General features: G+C 37.9%; 1 protein-coding gene across 1 annotated transcript in view; it reads right to left on the bottom strand.

Annotated features, from left to right (window-relative positions):
• The window catches only part of THEGL (theg spermatid protein like), a 67,161-nt gene that overhangs the window by 30,165 nt on the left and 17,900 nt on the right, over positions 1 to 19,096 (bottom strand). The window contains 4 exon segments of the mRNA XM_032631982.1: positions 1,736 to 1,873; positions 5,256 to 5,384; positions 7,482 to 7,493; positions 7,495 to 7,545. Of these exon segments, the coding sequence (XP_032487873.1) occupies positions 1,736 to 1,873; positions 5,256 to 5,384; positions 7,482 to 7,493; positions 7,495 to 7,545 (330 nt within the window).

The following is a 19,096-nucleotide window of genomic DNA, read 5'->3' as shown; positions in this document are numbered from 1 at the left end:
TAAAATATATGTCACAAAGTCCAGGCTCATGTAGTACATTTATTGGACAACCCTGTGTGTCTTCATTAAGCACTTGCATTTTCCCCCCATACAATTCTGAACAAGCTTGGTTATCTGTTTCCAGAGCACAAAAGATCAAAAAAGAGGCTACTTAGAGACTATTCTCCCAATAAAGAGAAATGACAGGAAAACTATGAAAAGTGAATATCATAATCTAAAGAGGTCAGACCACTTAGCCTAAGCAACGTACTTCATACTTAAACACTTTCTGAGAGGTTTACCAAATTAAATCATTATGTGATAGTTGATGTACATAATAAATATCTCAAGCCAATGGAAAAAGGTTACATGTATGTTCAGTATCAAAAGAATCTCCTTAGGAAAGCAGGGAAACAAACTTCTAAAAATACAAGAAGTTTTAGCACTCAAGGGGTTTCACTTATATGAAATGTCAATCTCAGATGTCTCAAAAATTGGTAACAGATAATTAAAGTATTCTTCTAGTTTATAGATACAGACCTTTACCAGATTTACATGCATATTCTAACTAACTTAACAGATTTTATTTAATAAACTGACAAGCAAATTTTGTGGAGGAATTGGGCCACTTTTGCTGGATTCTATGATGGAAAAAGACTCAAGTTGTCCAGTTCAACCTATGCCTGAATACAGGAATCTTTTCTAAAATCCATGTATAGTCATCATTCCAGTTTGTGCTTGAACATTTTCAGGGATTTGGGTGGAGTTGGCAGTTGACCTTTCCAAATAAATGCCTCCATTACTGCAGAGCTACCAGAAAGATTTTTCTACACTTAGCTGACATCAGCTGCTCTGTAAATTCCTTGTTCTACTTCTAGTTCTAAGTAATTTTACTTTGACTTCCCTTTCCTCTTTCAGATGCTGACCCTTGAAACATAGCTATCACTGCTACTTAGGTGTCTTCTCTAAGCTAAACATATTATTTCTCTTAACTATTGTTCATATAACATAGCTTCCAGAAGAATCAACATCTCATTCGTCACCTCTGAATAGTCTCAAATTTATTATCAGTTTCTTCAGGTATAACATCCATAAGTGGACACATATATGTAATGTGTTCTCATTAAAGTAGTGTACAGTAGTACTATCACACTCCACACTTGGTGGAACGTGTACAGTGTACATATTCCACTAATGCAACCTAACATTTTTTCCAATAACCTTATCACAATCTTAACTCCCACGTGGAAAGTAACACCTAAGCTCTTTTTTTCTTTGGCCATGCTGCGTGGCTTATGGCATTTTAGTTCCCCCAGCAGGGATTGAACCCAGGCCCTCAGCAGTGAGAGCATGAAGTCCTAACCAGTGGACCACCAGGGAATTTCCTAATCTGTCTTTTAAAGACAAGGAGAATTTCAGAATTTAAAGCAGAAGGAAGAGCATTTGCAGTCACAGAGGCGTAAGAGAACATGAATTGAAAAAACCTGTAATGTTTCATTTGCATATTTTTTAATTGGCTGACAGTGGTAAGTTTAGTGTGAATTTTAGCTTCACTACAATTTGAGTCAAATGTAATTATTGATGATGATCTTCTGATTACCCACTACTGCTACAAATATTTGATTTTTCACCCTGATGCTTTGAAACACAAGTGGACTTCTATTTTATGAAACTGCATACACTAAAATTAGAACAACAATATTGTGACATTCACCAAATTAGATGAGAATTTATGGAGATTCTCAAGGTACTTTACCTATTTATTAGATACCCTTTCTTGAATCTGTTGGGCTGTGCCAGCTTCTGGATCCTTTTGGAAGGTTGGCAAAACAGTGCAGGAGAAGGGATCTCCCAGATTACAGACTCTCTACCGCAGCTGTAATAATACTGAACCCTGCAAGTTGTAAAAGAGAAAAGAAGTGAACGAAACAGGCATGAATTCAAAATACCATAGTAATTTTCAACACTGACCCCTACCCCCCAGGTCTAGGGGAGTGGGTATGACAGTTTATCCCTTCGCTGCTGAGCTATTTTCTACATAGGGAGAAATTAGAAACAGTTATAAGCCATCAAGTTTTCAGCTGTCTTCTAATATCCTATTCTAAAACAGACAATTTTCTGTAATAAATAAAGTTCATTTTCTAAATAGACCAAAAATTACCCTGATGAAGAGAAAATTTGCTGCTTTTTAAATAAAATATTTTCTTTAGCATCTATATAGACAATTTAAATATTTTTACTAAATTTTTAGTTAATAGGATAAATTACATGATGCTTTTCTTTATGTTAAAGACCTCTGAGCTTAGGAATAAATGCTACTTGATCATGGTTTGTAGATTATTTAATCATTATCAGGTTTTGTTTATTAAGATTTTATTTAAGATAATAATATTGTTCTTCTTATCACTCCTGCCCTTCAATCTTTCCTTTATCAAAATATTATCATTAGTGGGAAAAGAAGTGATATTGACTACTTTAACCTGGCGTTAATTTAGATCGTAGTCCCACTCCTGCTTCTATTATTTTCCAAAGGACCTCTGCTCCTTTAGGACATTCATAGATATGGCTCTGCGTTCATCTGCCCAGGCTTCTGTCTGCTGGTTGGTAATATAAGCCTTAGTCTGCGTTTAAGCCTGTATTTCCCTTGCTTTTGACCACTCAGACTTGAGACCCATCTATACCATCACACATCTGCTTTTAAGGGGCTTGAGACTATGCAGCCCTGGCTCTACTGCCTGACAGAGCTGACTCAGCCACTGCCACCCACATACACAGCCAAGCTCTGACAGGCAGAGAACCTCCAGCACTTACCTGGGATTTGCCTTTTGCAGGAACTGGGAGTTCAGTTTGGGAATTGGAGACAGAGAAGGAAGAGGTGATTTTGAACAGGGGGGCATTTGGAAGAGATCAGACCCAAGAAAGGAGGGCACAGTGGGTGGAAGGAAGGAGTGAGCAGCACAAAGGTAAGATGCTCTTGGAGAGTAGGGCAAAGGGTAGAAGTCCAAGAAGCAAATAAAACAAACAAACAAAAAAAAAAACAAAAAAGAAGAAGAAGAAGAAGAAAGATGGGAGGACACCAGAGACATAACTCAATTATTCAACATTCTCTGAGGTGGGAGTGGTTAACACCAAACCATAATACTTATGCCTTAGTCTGCCAACAACCAGAAGTACATGAGTGTTCTAGAAGATGGAGAAAATAATACATCTTATGGTGGTTATGAAGATTAAATAAGAGAATATAAGTCATTTTATTAAGTTACAAAGCACTATTCAAATACAATTTTATTAACTAACTTGTATATTAATTCTAAATTTCATGTGTACATATCTTTTCTGCTTATAGATACTGTATATTAATAGAATGTATAGCTGCTGCCTTTAGGTGCTTCTCCTGTCTTGTAGTCATTCACATACCCAAGTCTCACCATTCCATCAATGTAGCGGGTACTCAAACATTATTTTAATATAGAGTACTCTGCATTTTTCTCATTGTAAAAGAGATAAATATTCATTATAGAAACTTTGTAAGAGCAAGAAAGTTTAAGAGAGAAAAACAAAAACATATATTATCCTGCCATTCAGAGACAACAATACTTTGGAAAAATATTTCCTGACTCATACACTCAATACTTATTGAACACCAGGCACTGTTAGGCACTAAGGAGAGAGCAGAAAGTAAGACAGACACAATCACTGCTTTCTTGGAGCTTCTTCTCTATGTTGGGAGGAGAATAGCAAAAATTCGGTAGATAGTTGTGATAAGTGCTATGAAGGGCATTGACTATGCAACAGAGATAGAGGCTTTCTGAGTAGGTCTGTGAGGAGGTGGAATGTTATATGGAGAAGAGCAGTCAGGAAAGTCCCTCTGAAAAGCTGAGACCTATGCTGAGACTTAAGGACCAGAAAGTCTTAGTCATTGTAAGCACTGCAGGCAGAGGGAGAAATATGAATAAGGTCTTGAGGTGGTAAAGATCATGACATGTTCGATGAATAAACATTATTAAAAATAAAAAGAGGATCATATCATAATACAGTTTTCTATTTAATTTTTTTCACTTAATATTATAGCATAAGCATTTCCAACATATAAAAAAAGCAGCAAACATATAAAAGCAGCAAATTATTACCAATAATGAGAAAAATCAATCCCTAGAAACAGACCCACAAATGACATAGTATAGAATTAGTAGGCAAGGAGATTAAAAAATTGAGCAAGTAGAGATAAGATATAAAAAATACCCAAATTGAACTTCTAGTGATAAAAACTATGACACATGAAATAAAAATTACCTCGGATAGGATTAATAGTATATTATATACTACAGAGAAAATGGCTAGTGAAAACACAGAGAGAAATAAAACAGAAAGAGAGGGAAAGAGAACAGAGTCAATGAGCTGTAGGACAAATCCAAGCAGCCTAATGTGTAATTGGAGCCCACAGAGAAGAAGTAATAAATACCAATTCTATACATTTTCCGACTGATTCTATGAGGACAGCATTGCCATAAACAGAGACATTACAAAAAACAAAGATATTACAAGAAAACTACAGACCAATATCCCTCATGAACACAGATGTAAAAATTCTAAAATTTTATTGGAACACAGGCATTCTCGGTTTACATATGTCTGTAGCTGCTTTCCCAGAGTTGGGTAGCTGCTGCAGATATTTAATGGCCAACTTTATATCTGGCCCTTTCCAGAAAAAGTTTGCTGACTTTTGACTAAAGTTGTATATTGAAAGAGGAGAGAAATGGCTACCTCAATTATCATGGAAACCAAACTTCAGATAAATAATAGCATCTTCACTTTTTTCTTTACTTTAACCTCCCTCACTGCCTGTACCCATCTTCCCTACACCTCACCATCTTTCCTCAAAGAGCCAACCAGCAGAAAGTCCAGTCATTCAACAAACATGCACCAAAAACAAATTTGCAATGGGCATCAAAAGTCTTAATATTATTACCTTTAGATTCCCTAATTAACTTATGGTAACCACACCCATGGGTGGTATACAAAATTCAGTTTCATGCACAAATAAGTTCATCCACAACAGTGTTATATATGGTACATATCCTTGCATACTACCCTTATTTTATTAAAAAATCAAAATTGTGATAAGCCAAGACACTATAAAATATAATACAAGTCTGCAACAGCTAAATATTAGATGTTGCTCTGGAAAAGTTTTACTGTAGCATCAGATTGGAAACAGATATAGAATCCCTAATCCCCAATACATTTTGTGTTCCTGATAACACACAAATACTAACCTGTTAGGTACATATCCGTGGGAGACTTCCTTAGGCTGGGCAAGGTTCTCAAGTCTTTTGGTCAGTTGAGCCTTCAAAGCATTCCGGGAAACAGGGCGAATAGGATCTTGATTTCCCCAAAACAGTTTTCTGTTAAAAAGCAGAAAATATAATGGTAAGAAATTCACTGCTAATTGGCATCTTAGAAATGGCTCTTGATATCTTCTCTACTAATTTTACTTCACTTCAAGAACTATCTCTATTACAAAATTTTACAGTTTCCAGACATCAGAAGCTGAATAAACTACTTATGGAAGTTAAAACAAGAACAAGACTGTTTTATCTACTGTCTTAAAAGATGCTGACCAAAAATGAACCTATTAGAGATAGTTCTATTTCTGCCAACATGTAATTAACACTGTAATTTATAGTCAGGTCAGCAAAAAATGGGCATGCCACTTATCTACACTGTGCTCCCAGTTTGGGTAAAGCACTGTACCAGGTGGTCAGACCTAATCAACTCCCAAAGGCCCTACCTCCAAATACCATCACACTGGGGGTTGGGATTTCAACATATAAATTTTAAGGGGACATAAACATTCAGTCTATATCATCTGATAAAATACTGGTATTCAAAATATACAAAGAACTCTTAAAATTCAACAATAAGAAAACAACCCGATCAGTGGGCAAAAGATCTGAATAGACACTTTACAAAAGACAATATACAGATGGCAAATAAGCATATGTAATACGCTCATCATCATGTCATTACGGAATTGCAAATTAAAATAATGAGATAGCACTACACACCTATTAGAAGGGCTAAAATATAAACCACTGATGACACTGTGGAGCAACAGGAACTTTCATTCATTGCTGGTGGGAATGGTGCAGACACTCTGGAAGACAGTTTCGTAGTTTCTGACAAAGCTAAGATCATATTCTTACCATATGATCCAGTAATTGCACTCCTAGGTATTTACCCAAATGAGGTGAAAACTTGTATCTACACAAAACCTGCATATGAATATTTATAGCAACTTTATTCAAAACTGCCAAAAATCAGAACCAACCAACATGTCCTTCAGTAGGTGAACAGATAAACTATGGTACATCCAGACTACAGAATATTACTCAATGCTAAAAAGAAATTGCTACTGAAATGAAAGCCATGGAGGAACCCTAAATGCATATTTCTAAGTGAAAGAAGCCTGTCTGAAAAATTTACACATTGTACAATTCCAACATTATATGGCATTCTGGAAAATGTAAAACTATAGATATAGTTAAAAGATCAGTGGTCACCAGGGGTCTGAAGAAGAGGGAGAGAGGGAAGGGATCTATAAGTGGAGCACAAGTAATTTTTAGGGCACTGAAACTATTCTGTATAATAATGTAGTAATGAATATATGACATTATGCATTTGTCAAGACCCATAGAACTGTACAACACAAAAAGTGAACCCTAATGTAAACTACAGACTTTTGTGAATAATAATGTGTCAATATTCATTCATTAATTGTAACAAGTGTATCACATTAATGCAAGATAATAATGTTAATAACAGGGGAAACTAGTGGGTGGTAATATAGAAACTTTCTCCGTACTTCTCTGTACTTCTGTTGAGTTTTTCTGTAAATCTAAAACTGCTTTAAAAAATAAAATCTATTAATTAAAAAAATAAAAAAGCAATAGGAGACCAGAAAAAAGAAAAAAAAAAATCAGGCTTCACTCGGGAGCCAAAAAAGAAAAGGGGGAGTCCTGTGACCAAAAGTGGGTCCAGCCTGCTGGAAACCTAGAACACAGGTATGCTCTAGGCAGAGGCTTAGAGACAGCAGAACCAGCTGTTAGAAGCAACAAAGTTGAACTTGGAGGATAGACACAAGTGTTTCACGTGAGTGTGGAGTAATGCCCTGGGACAATGGTTCTCAAACCTGTCTGCGTATTGGAATCATCTGGGGAGCTTTTAACACTCCTGAAGCCTATGCTGCACCCTAGGCCAAATGAGTCAGGATTTCTGGGAACAGGACTCAAGCATCAGTCAGTTTGAAAATTTTCCAGGTGATTGCACTGTGCAGTCAAATTTGAGAATCAATGACCTAGGGTTTGCCTTCTATGTGTTGACTCAACTGAGGTGAAAATATTGATTCAGTGGATCCAGTTAGTGGACAGGTAAGAATAATACTTACCTACTTAATGTAAGGAATACATCATCACACACAAGACTACATAATATTGCCTTACCTATCTGGGCTCCCATTGTTTCTTAGGCCTAGAAAGATCTTGAATTCTCTTCCTAGAAAAAGAACTAACAAATACCAGCTGATTAATTCAAAGAGAATGTTTAACAATATGATTACATTAGATGACTCCTACTCAAACAAATCTCATTAGAGGGAGAAAGAAAAACCAGTCTTATTTAATGTGATTTTTTTTTAACTTTCTTTTTTTTTTATGTAGCAGGTTCTTATTAGTTATCCATTTTATACATATTAGTGTATATATATATCAATCCCAATATCAATGCCACTTTCCCCCCTTGGTGTCCATAAGTTTGTTCTCTGCATCTCTGTCTCAATTTCTGCCCTGCAAATCAGTTCATCTGTACCATTTTTCTAGGTTCCACATATATGCGTTAATATATGACATTTGTTTTTCTCTTTCGGACTTACTTCACTCTGTATGACACTCTCTAGATTCATCCACATCTCTAAAAATGACCCAATTTTGTTCCTTTTTATGGCTGAGTAATATTCCATTGTATATATGTACCACCTCTTCTTTATCCATTCATCTGTCGATGGGCATTTAGGTTGCTTCCATGACCTGGCTATTGTAAATAGTGCTGCAGTGAACATTTGGGTGCATGTGTCTTTTTGAATTATGATTTTCTCAGGGGTATATGCCCAGTAGTGGGATTGCTGGGTCATATGGTAATTCTATTTTTAGTTTTTTAAGGAACCTCCATATGTTCTTCATAGTGGATGTATCAATTTACATTCCCACCAACAGTGCAAGAGGGTTCCCTTTTCTTCACACCCTCTCCAGCATTTGTTTGTAGGTTTTCTGATGATGCCCATTCTAACTGGTGTGAGGGGATACCTCATTGTAGTTTTGATTTGCATTTCTCTAAAATTAGTGATGTTGAACAGCTTTTCATGTGCTTCTTGGCCATCTGTATGTCTTCTTTGGAGAAATGTCTATTTAGTTCTTCTGCCCATTTTGGATTGGGTTGTTTTTTTAATATTGAGCTGCATGAGCTGTTTATATATTTTCAAGATTAATCCTTTGTCTGTTGATTCATTTGCAAATATTTTCTGCCATTCTGAGGGTTGTCTTTTTGTCTTGGTTGCAGTTTCCTTTGCTGTGCAAAAGCTTTTAAGTTTCAGTAGGTCCCATTTGTTATTTTTATTTTTATTTCCATTACTCTAGAAGGTGGATCAAAAAAAGATCTTGCTATGATTTACATCAAAGAGTGTTCTTCCTGGGCTTCCCTGGTGGTGCAGTGGTTAAGAGTCTGCCCGCCAATGCAGAGGACATGGGTTCGTGACCCGGTCTGGGAGGATCCCACATGCTGCGGAGTGGTTGGGCCCGTGAGCCATGGCCGCTGAGCCTGCGTGTCCGGAGGCTGTGCTCTGCAACGGGAGAGGCCACAACAGTGAGAGGCACATGTACCGCAAAAAAAAAAAAAGAGTATTCTTCCTATGTTTTCCTCTAAGAGTTTTACAGTGTCCAATCTTACAATTAGGTCTCTAATCCATTTTGAGTCTACTTTTGTGTATGGTGTTTGGGAGTGTTCTAATTTCATTCTTCTACATGTAGCTGTCCAGTTTTCCCACCACCACTTATTGAAGAGACTGTCTTTTCTCCATTGTATATCCTTGCCTCCTTTGTCATAGATTAGTTGACAATAGGTGCATGGGTTTATCTCTGGGCTTTCTATACTGTTGCATTGATCTATATCTCTGTTTTTGTGCCAGTACCATATTGTCTTGATTACTGTAGCTTTGTAGTATAGTCTGAAGTCAGGGAGTCTGATTCCTCCAGCTCCGTTTTTTTCCCTCAAGACTGCTTTGACTATTTGGGGTCTTTTGTGTCTCCATAAAAATTTTAAGATTTTTTTGTTCCAGTTCTGTAAAAATGCCATTGGTAATTTGATAGAGATTGCAGTTAATCTGTAGATTGCTTTGGGTAGTATAGTCATTTTCACAATATTGATTGTTCCAATCCAAGAACATGGTATATCTCTCCATCTGTCTGTATCATCTTTAATTTCTTTCAACAGTGTCTTATACTTTTCTGCATACAGGTCTTTTGTCTCCCTAGGTAGGTTTATTCCTAGGTATTTTATTCTTTTTGTTGCAGTGGTAAATGGGAGTGTTTCCTTCATATCTCTCTTCAGATTTTTCATCATTAGTGTATAGGAATGCAAGAGATTTCTGTGCATTAATTTTATACCCCTGCAACTTCACTGAATTCATTGATTAGCTCTAGCAGTTTTTCTGGTGGCATCTTTAGGATTCTCTATGTATAGTGTCATATCATCTACAAACAGTGACAGTTTTACTTCTTCTTTTCCAATTTGTATTCCTTTTATTTCTTTTTCTTCTCTGACTGCTGTGGCTAAGACTTCCAAAACTATGCTGAATAATAGTGGTGAGAGTGGACATCCTTGTCTGTTCTGATCTTAGAGGAAATGCTTTCAGTTTTTCACCATTGAGAACGATGTTTGCTGTGGGTTTTTCATATATGGCCTTTATTATGTTGAGGAAGGTTCCCTCTATGCCCACTTTCTGGAGAGTTTTTATCATAAATGGGTGTTGAATTTTGTCAAAAGCTTTTTCTGCATCTATTAAGATGACCATATGGTTTTTCTCCTTCAATTTTGTTAATATGGTGTATTACATTGATTGATTTGTGTATATTGAAGAATCCTTGCATGCCTGGGATAAATCCCACTTGATCATGGTGTACAATCTTTTTCATGTGTTGTTGGATTCTGTTTGCTAGTATTTTGTTGAGGATTTTTGCATCTATATTCATGAGTGATACTGGTCTGTAATTCTCTTTTTTTTGTAGTATCTTTGTCTGATTTTGGTATCAGGGTGATGGTCGCCTCATAGAATGAGATTGGGAGTGTTCCTTCCTCTGCAATTTTTTTGGAAGAGTTTGAGGAAGGCTGGTGTGTTACCTCTTCTTTAAATGTTCGATAGAATTCACCTGTGAAGCCATCTGGTCCTGGACTTTTGTTTGTTGGAAGATTTTTTAATCACAGTTTCAATTCATTACTTGTGATTGGTCTGTCATATTTTCTATTTCTTCCTGATTCAGTCTTGGAAGGTTATACCTGTCTAAGAATTTGTCCATTTCTTCCAGGTTGTCCATTTTATTGCATAGAGTTACTTGTAGTAGTCTCTTAGGATGCTTTGTATTTCTGCGGTGTCTGTTGTAACTTCTCCTTTTTCATTTCTAATTTTATTGATTTGAGTCCTCTCCTTTTTCTTGATCAGTCTGGCTAAAGGTTACAATTTTGTTTATCTTCTCAAAGAACCCGCTTTTAGTTTACTGATCTTTGCTATTGTTTTCTTTGTTTCTATTTCATTTATTTCTGCTCTGATCTTTATGATTTCTTTCATTCTACTAACTTTGGGTTTTGTGTGTTCTTTCTCTAGTTCCTTTAGGTGTAAGGTTATATTGTTTATTTGAGATTTTTCTTGTTTCTTGAGGTAGGCTTGTATAGCTATAAACTTCCCTCTTACAACTGCTTTTGCTACATCGCACAGGTTTTGGATCATCGTGTTTTCATTGTAATTTATCTCTTGGTATTTTTTTACTTCCTCTTTGATTTCTTCAGTGATCTCTTGGTTATTTAATAACGTATTGTTTAGCCTCCACGTGTTTGTATTTTTTACGTTTTTTTCCCTGTAATTCATTTCTAATCTCATAGCGTTGTGGTCAGAAAAGATGCTTGATATGATTTCAATTTTCTTAAATTTACTGAGGCTTGATTTGTGACCCAAGATGTGATCTATCCTGGGGAATGTTCCATGTGCACTTGAGAAGAAAGTGTAATCTGATGTTTTTGGATGGAATGCCCTATAAATATCAATTAAATCTATCTGGTCTATTGTGTCATTTAAAGCTTCTGTTTCCTTAGTATTTCTGTTTGGATGATCTGTTCATTGGTGTAAGTGAGGTGTTAAAGTCCCCCTCTATACTGTGTTACTGTCTATATCCTCTTTTATAGCTGTTAGCAGTTGCCTTATGTATTGAGGTGGTCCTATGTTGGGTGCATATATATTTATAATTGTTATATCTTCTTCTTGGGTTGATCCCTTGATGATTACGTGGTGTCCTTCATTGTCTCTTGTGATATTCTTTATTTTAAAGTCTATTTTATCTGATATGAGTATTGCTACTCCAGCTTTATTTTGATTTCCATTTGCATGGAATATCTTTTTCCATCCCCTCACTTTCAGTCTGTATGTGTCCCTAGGTCTGAAGTGGGTCTCTTGTAGACAGCATATATATGGGTCTTGTTTTTGTATCCATTCAGTGAGCCTGTGTCTTTTGGTTGGAGCATTTAATCCGTTCACGTTTAAGGTAATTATCGATATGTATGTTCCTGTTACCATTTTTTAAATTGTTTTGCGTTTATTTTTGTAGGTCCTTTTCTTCTCTTGTGTTTCTCACTTAGAGAAGTTCCTTTAGCATTTGTTGTAGAGCTGGTTTGGTGGTGCTGAACTCTCTTAGCTTTTGCTTGTCTGTAAAGCTTTTGATTTCTCCCTCCAATCTGAATGAGATCCTTGTTGGGTAGAGTAATCTTGGTTGTAGGGTGTTCCCTTTCATCACTTTATATATGTCATGCCACTCCCTTCTGGCTTGTAGACTTTCTGCTGAGAAACCAGTTGTTAACCTTATGGGAGTTCCCTTGTATGTTATTTGTCGTTTTTCCCTTGCTGCTTTCAATAATGTCTTTAATTTTTGCCATTTTGATTACTATGTGTCTTGGCATGTTTCTCCTTGGATTTATCCTGTATCAGACTCACCGCGCTTCCTGGACTTGGGTGGCTATTTCCTTTCCCATGTTAGGGAAGTTTTCTACTATACCTTCTTCAAATATTTTCTTGTGTCTTTTTTCTCCCGCTTCTCCTTCTGGGATGCCTATCATGTGAATGTTGTTACGTTTAATGTTGTCCCAGAGGTCTCCTAGGCTCTCTTCATTTCTTTTCATTCTTTTTTCTTTATTCTGTTCCACGGCAGTGAATTCCACCATTCTGTCTTCCAGGTCACTTATCCATTCTTCTGCCTCCATTATCCTGCTATTGATTCCTTCTAGTGTATTTTTCATTCCAGTTATTGTATTGTTCATCTCTGTTTGTTTGTTCTTTAATTCTTCTAGGTCTTTGTTAAACATTTCTTGCATCTTCTCGATCTTTGCCTCCATTCTTTTTCTGAGGTCCTGGATCATCTTCACTATCATTATTCTGAATTCTTTTTCTGGAAGGTTGCCTATCTCCACTTCATTTAGTTGTTTTTCTGGGGTTTTATCTTGTTCCTTCATCTGGTACATTGCCCTCTGCCTTTTTATCTTGTCTATCTCTCTGTGAATGTGGTTTTTGTTCCACAGGCTGCAGGACTGTAGTTCTTCTTACTTCTGCTGTCTGCTCTCTGGTGGATGAGGCTACCTAAGAGGCTTGAGCAAGTTTCCTGATGGGAGGGCCTGGTCACCACTGTATTCTTCTTATTGGGCCACAGAACCACATTGATTTATTTGATTCAAAGTAGATACTTTGTCCTAGAGTATGTAGGCACCATCCTCAAAAAGAATTATATATGAGCTGCTGCTTCAGCTGTGCCTTCGGGAGGTTGTTCCATCATTCAGTGAGGCCAGCAGCTTCTCCAACGTCCGCAACTCCACACTCCAGAGGCCCTCCTTTCCACATGCTCTATTTTATGTGATTTGAAGAGTGCTAAAAAGTGCAAAGTATTCAAAAATATTGTGGACCCAAAATACTCACTTCTAAAATCATTAAAAATACAGTACATAATAAAACAAATATAACATATATACAATATAACCAAGAGCATATTGTCTCCAGAAGAGCCCAGGTAAAATGCACACTTAATGGCAAACTCCCACAATTTTCATATTAAGTAATTTAAGTAACTTTGTAAATGGCTTGATGGCATTGGATTCTGAAGAGACTGCATAGATAAATTTCAGACAGAATATCTGGCTTTGAGAAAACTATGAAACAGGCAAAATATACTCTGGGTACTGCTCATCCCCTGTTCTGCCCTACTCTGCTCCCTTGGACCTTCCCTGACTATTCTGAATCCACTGATAGCAGACACAGTTGGTGCTCCCCAAGTATCCATGTAATCCTTTACATTTCCCAGCCTCCTTTGCGGTTGTTTGAAGCCATGTGACCAGTTATGTCTACGTTCAGCAGAAGTGTTGGGTATCACTCCAGGGCAATGCACTTAAGAACTAGTGTCCTGGCGGGGGGGATGGGGAGGGATAAATTGGGAGACTGGGATTGACATATATACACTACTATATATAAAATAGATAACTAATAAGAACCTACTGTATAGCACAGGGAACTCTACTCAATACTCTGTAATGACCTATATGGGGAAAGAATCTTAAAAAAAAAAGAGTTGATATGTGTATATGTATAAGTGATTCACTTTGCTATGCAGCAGAAACTAACACAACATTGTAAATCAACTATACTTCAATAAAAATTTTTTTATAAAAGAGAGAGAACTAGTGTCCTCCTCCTCCCTCTCTCTTTTCCTGTTGCAGTGACCCTAGAAACTACATATTCTGTACAGCACAGCCAGCTAACTCACACTGGATCGTGACATGAGGGGTAAATAAACTTTTATTGCATCTAGTCATTGAGAGTTTTGTACCTTGTTTGTTACTGCAGCATTGCCTATCCTATGCAGACTAATACACCACATATTTTATTATAGCTCATGTTATAATTATTTATGTACTTGCTTGGAGTTTGAAGGACCCAATAAATAACAACCATTTTTGCCTACTACAATTAGTAACTAACTGAAAAATAGGCACAGAAGTCAGACAAGTAGAAAAAAAATACATTCTCTGTTATTGATAAGATGATATTGAAGAGAGTCCTGCAGATCCCTGACATCCCTGTATTGAACTTGTCCCCCAAGGCTGCAAGCCTCCCCCTTCAGAGGCTAAGTTTGCTATGTGACAGAAAGCAGATCACAAAGATCATTCAGTGTAGATAAGCAGGTCCCAAAGAGAGAGACCCAGAAGTGACCAGTTCTCTCTCCCAATCCCATCAAACAAATGTCACTTCTACCCCCTGGGGGGGTCTAATTATGGGATAAGAGGCCAGAATTACTCAAGGAAGTGCTTCTATGCACAAAAAGGCAGGTGAGAGGAAAAGCATTCTCCCTAACACTTGCCTGAGCTCTCTAATAGGCTCTAAACTCTTTATGTTAAAATAAGCTCTGGCCCTGCCTGGTGTCAGGTAGGATTCGGGCAAACCCTTACATGAAGTCTTCCTAATTAAATGGTGATTGATGCATCATGAAGCTCCTTTTAAAAAGTGGGAGGAGGCAAGGGGGGATTAACAGGAACTCCCGAGGTTGTACGGTCACAAAACTGGGCCATCCATCCTGAAGATCGAGCTGAAATCTTTCAATCAGTTTATCTATTTCCATGTTACTCTCTGTTTAATTCAACAACTTTTGTTGTCCCTCAGCCTTTAGTAATGACTTATTTGCCCCTTAATGCCTTGCCTTAGCTGTGCTAGCAGAGAAATGCAAGTCAGGATTCTAGGCACACACCCAGGCCACAGTATTAACAATGGAACATTTCCCCTGAGGCCAGTGTGATGGTGGCAGCACTCAATCTTAGAAACATGGAACGTTTGATCCAACCATTTTTCTCATGTAAGAGATTATTATTCCAGTACCAACAATGGATATTCTGTGTTTTCTTATTTTTAAATGAAGTGCTATTTTCTTATCCCGGAGCAAGTTACTTAATTCTCTCAGCTTTCATTCATCTGTTCAACAAATATTTATTGAGCACTTACTATGTAACAAGTAGTGTTCTAGGACTGAGAGTATATAGGGGAACAAAACAGACAAAATCTTTGCCCTCAAGTCAGGGCGGAAAGACAATAATGAAAAAATAAATACATAGTATATAAGGTGGCAATAAGAGCTACAAAGAAAAATAAAGTCAGTAAGGGGATGAGGAGTATGTAGAGGGGAACGGGGTTACAATTTTAAATAGGGTGGTCAAAGAAGGCATCACTGATCAGCTTATATTTGAACAAGGATAAGGTATATAAACTTTTCAAGAAAAGATCATCCCATTGAAGCAGTGATAGCAAGTGCAATCACCCTGGGGCAGAAGCAAGCCTATATGTCTGAAAAATAACAGAAGGCCAGTGCAGTTAGCCTCATTTGTAAATAAAAATAACTATATCCATCTTGGAGGGTTATGTACATAGCACATTCTAACCATGGAGTGAGTACTCAATAAATGTTAGTTCCTTTTTCCTTTCTCATTCACAGCACCTAGTATGATACCTTGCATGTATAACAGTAAATGCTCAGTAAATGCTAATTTAATTGAATTGAATTGGTATTTAATTGTTTAAAATATAAACTGAGTTTAAGCATCTTATAAGGGAAAATCATGGAACCATCAGTAAACCAGATAAAGTAATACATTTAAGATTGTTTAAACTGTGTTATCACTCAAAGAGTTTGCTAGGTAAAATACAGGTTTGAAGGCAGTAAGAACAGTATACCGCTTCTACACCCTTTTCCCCCAGTGTCATATTCTGGACTCTTCTAACTACCCCCTTTCCTATTGCAACTAGCCTATCTGCATTTTGTCCCTCAGGACTACTCTGATGCTTACCTCAAGGGTTCCCAGCCTAAAGTTCCCCAAACCTTAGGAGATCTATGAAGACAATAATGGGAGTCCACAACCTTTAGAACATCTCAGAATATCAAATGGAATCTGACACCACCAACAGGCTGTTGAGGCTCCCCAAAACACCAAATTTGTTTCTGAACTATGTCAACTCCATACATTACTTCACGCTGATAGAAGACTCTGTTTAGTACTTTTGCATGTCCTTAATTTTTTTTTAAGTTAACAAATATAATGAACAATAACAACAAAAAATATTTCCAAACATGAAATCGTGGTGGTGGATTGAGATAACCAAAAGATCCTTTCGTGGTGAAAGTTTGAGATCTGCTATGTAATTGATACAATGCACTCCCTAAGACATGTTACTGTCAGGAAACAATGAAGACACTGTCCATTGCCAGAAGGAAAAAAAAAAAACCCAAAAAACTACACCCTTACTCAATAAAAGAATGGTTTTGACATGTAGGTACTGTTTGAGCCCTGCTGAGACAGCCTGAGCCAACTTTCCAGGGGAGGTGGCTAGGTAGAGGAAAACAGCAAGCCTTAGTGCAGACAGAACATTTTATTATATATTAATCTTTGCAAGCAAGTCAGCTGCTGGCTCCCATCATCACCTCCAAGCCAAGATTTCCCTCCCTACCTTTTCTTCATCAGCTAAACAATATTCTTTTAATGTATCATTTTACACAAGACAGTTGACAGTTTCCTCGTTTATTCCTATAGATATGTAAATTGGATTGTTACTTCAATTGCAAATTATCTCATTAACATCTGCTAATCCTATGTGGAGGTCTGACTAATATCTCTCCTTTTCATTCACTTATTGTGCATTATGTCACCATAGCTACATCTGCAACCTACATCTCTTCATCTTAAGGCAGGCTTCCCTTCTCTCTCGGGTATCATATTACCTCACAATGTCTAGTCGTGATCCTATGCAGAAACAAGAGAATGTGGTCGAAGGATTTTAACTCTTGAAGGCAAATTTTTTTTGATGAGGATTCCCTTGGTGTTCCATGTCTTCACTGATAATTAGTCTCCTATAGTTTGACAACAGCTAAGAAAGTTTTGGAAATCCTTACCTTAGGTGCAGAGCAATAAATATATGTTTATATAGCAACAATTATGGAAATGATTTCAGATCTGAATTGATTGGGTAACTAAACAATTTTTTCAGTCAAAATGCTCTTTTACACTTGACTATTTTGCTTATATTCAGAAAATATTTTCTTTTATAACAATCAGGTACAGCACATTTGTTTAACAAGATTATTTGAGAGGACTGGGACACGGATAGAAAATGGAGATAGAACTATTTTCTCACACAATCAAACCAAATTAAGCAATAAAACAAAAGCAATAAGTAGTATAACAGCAAAAACAAAAACATTTAAAAAACACTCTCTTGGGCTTCCCTGGTGGCGCAGCGGTTGAGAGTCCGCCTGCCGATGCAGGGGACACGGGTTCGTGCCCCGGTCCGGGAAGATCCCACATGCCGCGGAGCGGCTGGGCCCGTGAGCCGTGGCCGCTGAGCCTGCGCGTCCGGAGCCTGTGCTCTGCGACGGCAGAGGCCACAACAGTGAGAGGCCCGCGTACCACAAAACAAACGAACAAGCACAAAAAAACAACACTCTCTTCAGTTTTTTTTTTTTTTTTTTGCGGTACGCGGGCTCTCACTGCTGTGGCCTCTCCCGCTGTGGAGCACAGGCTCCGGACGCGCAGGCCCAGCGGCCACGGCTCACGAGACCAGCCACTCCACAGCATGTGGGATCCTCCCGGACCGGGGCACGAACCCGCGTCCCCTGCATCGGCAGGCGGACTCCCAACCACTGCGCCACCAGGGAAGCCCTTCAGTTTTTTTAAGTATAAAAACTTACCAGGTGTAAACGATTTCACTATCTAGTAATTGGAGAGTCTGCTCATTCAGCATACCTTTATTTGAAGTAATTTGGTATTTTAAGTGGGTATTCAGTAATACTTAGTAAATGTTAGTTCTACCAGATCTTCTACTCAGCCATCATACAACCTTGGGAAAGTGACATAATTTCTCTTAATTTCATTTTCTCTCAGTAAAATCTAGTTGATTATATCTACCTTATTGACTTCTCAGGATTCTTGTGAGAAAAAAAATCTTTTTAAACAGCAAAGTATTACATAAAAATAAGGTTGCAGGTGCAGTGGTTGAGAGTCCGCCTGCCGATACAGGGGACACGGGTCCGTGCCCCGGTCCGGGAAGATCCCACATGCCGCCGAGCGGCTGGGCCCGTGAGCCATGGCCCCTGAGCCTGTGCGTCTGGAGCCTGTGCTCCGCATCGGGAGAGGCCACGGCAGTGAGAGGCCCGCGTACCGCAAAAGAAAAAAAAATAAAAAAATAATAAGGTAGTAGTATTTAATACCTAAAAGAGGTGAGGAAAAAACAACTAGAAAGCATAGTAAATAGAAGATGCAAAATAAGTGTAAGGCCAACTGGCCCGAGGCAGGGGAACACAATCTGATTCACAGGTTGCATCAGACCGAAATTCTCCGCACCATCCAGTTCCAGGAACTGACCTGGGGACTTTGAACACAGCCCAGCCTTCCCGCCTTTTGAAGGGCGGGACCAACGGTCCCCCAGGATACCCGAAAAGACCACCAAATAAGGAATACCCTGCGCCCTCCCAGATTCACCACACCCCTTTCCCTTCTTCCCCTATAAAATCTTGCCCAACCCTCGCCCGGGTGAGACTTCTCTGTCCCCTTTCTCTCGGACCAGTGAACCTCGCCCGGGAGCGCTCCCTAATAAAGCTCACTTGAAGCTTTCCTCTGTTTCGTGGTGCCATCTGTTAAGATCCGACCTTAGAATAAGTCTAACTAATAATAATAAATGTAAATGTTAAACAAACAATATGAATGGTTTTAACTGACTTATTAA

The sequence above is a fragment of the Phocoena sinus genome, chromosome 5 (genome assembly GCF_008692025.1).
Source record: "Phocoena sinus isolate mPhoSin1 chromosome 5, mPhoSin1.pri, whole genome shotgun sequence".
Lineage (NCBI taxonomy): Eukaryota > Metazoa > Chordata > Mammalia > Artiodactyla > Phocoenidae > Phocoena > Phocoena sinus.
The sequence above is the reverse complement of the archived record's forward strand: the minus strand, read 5'-3'. Positions and strand labels throughout refer to the sequence as shown.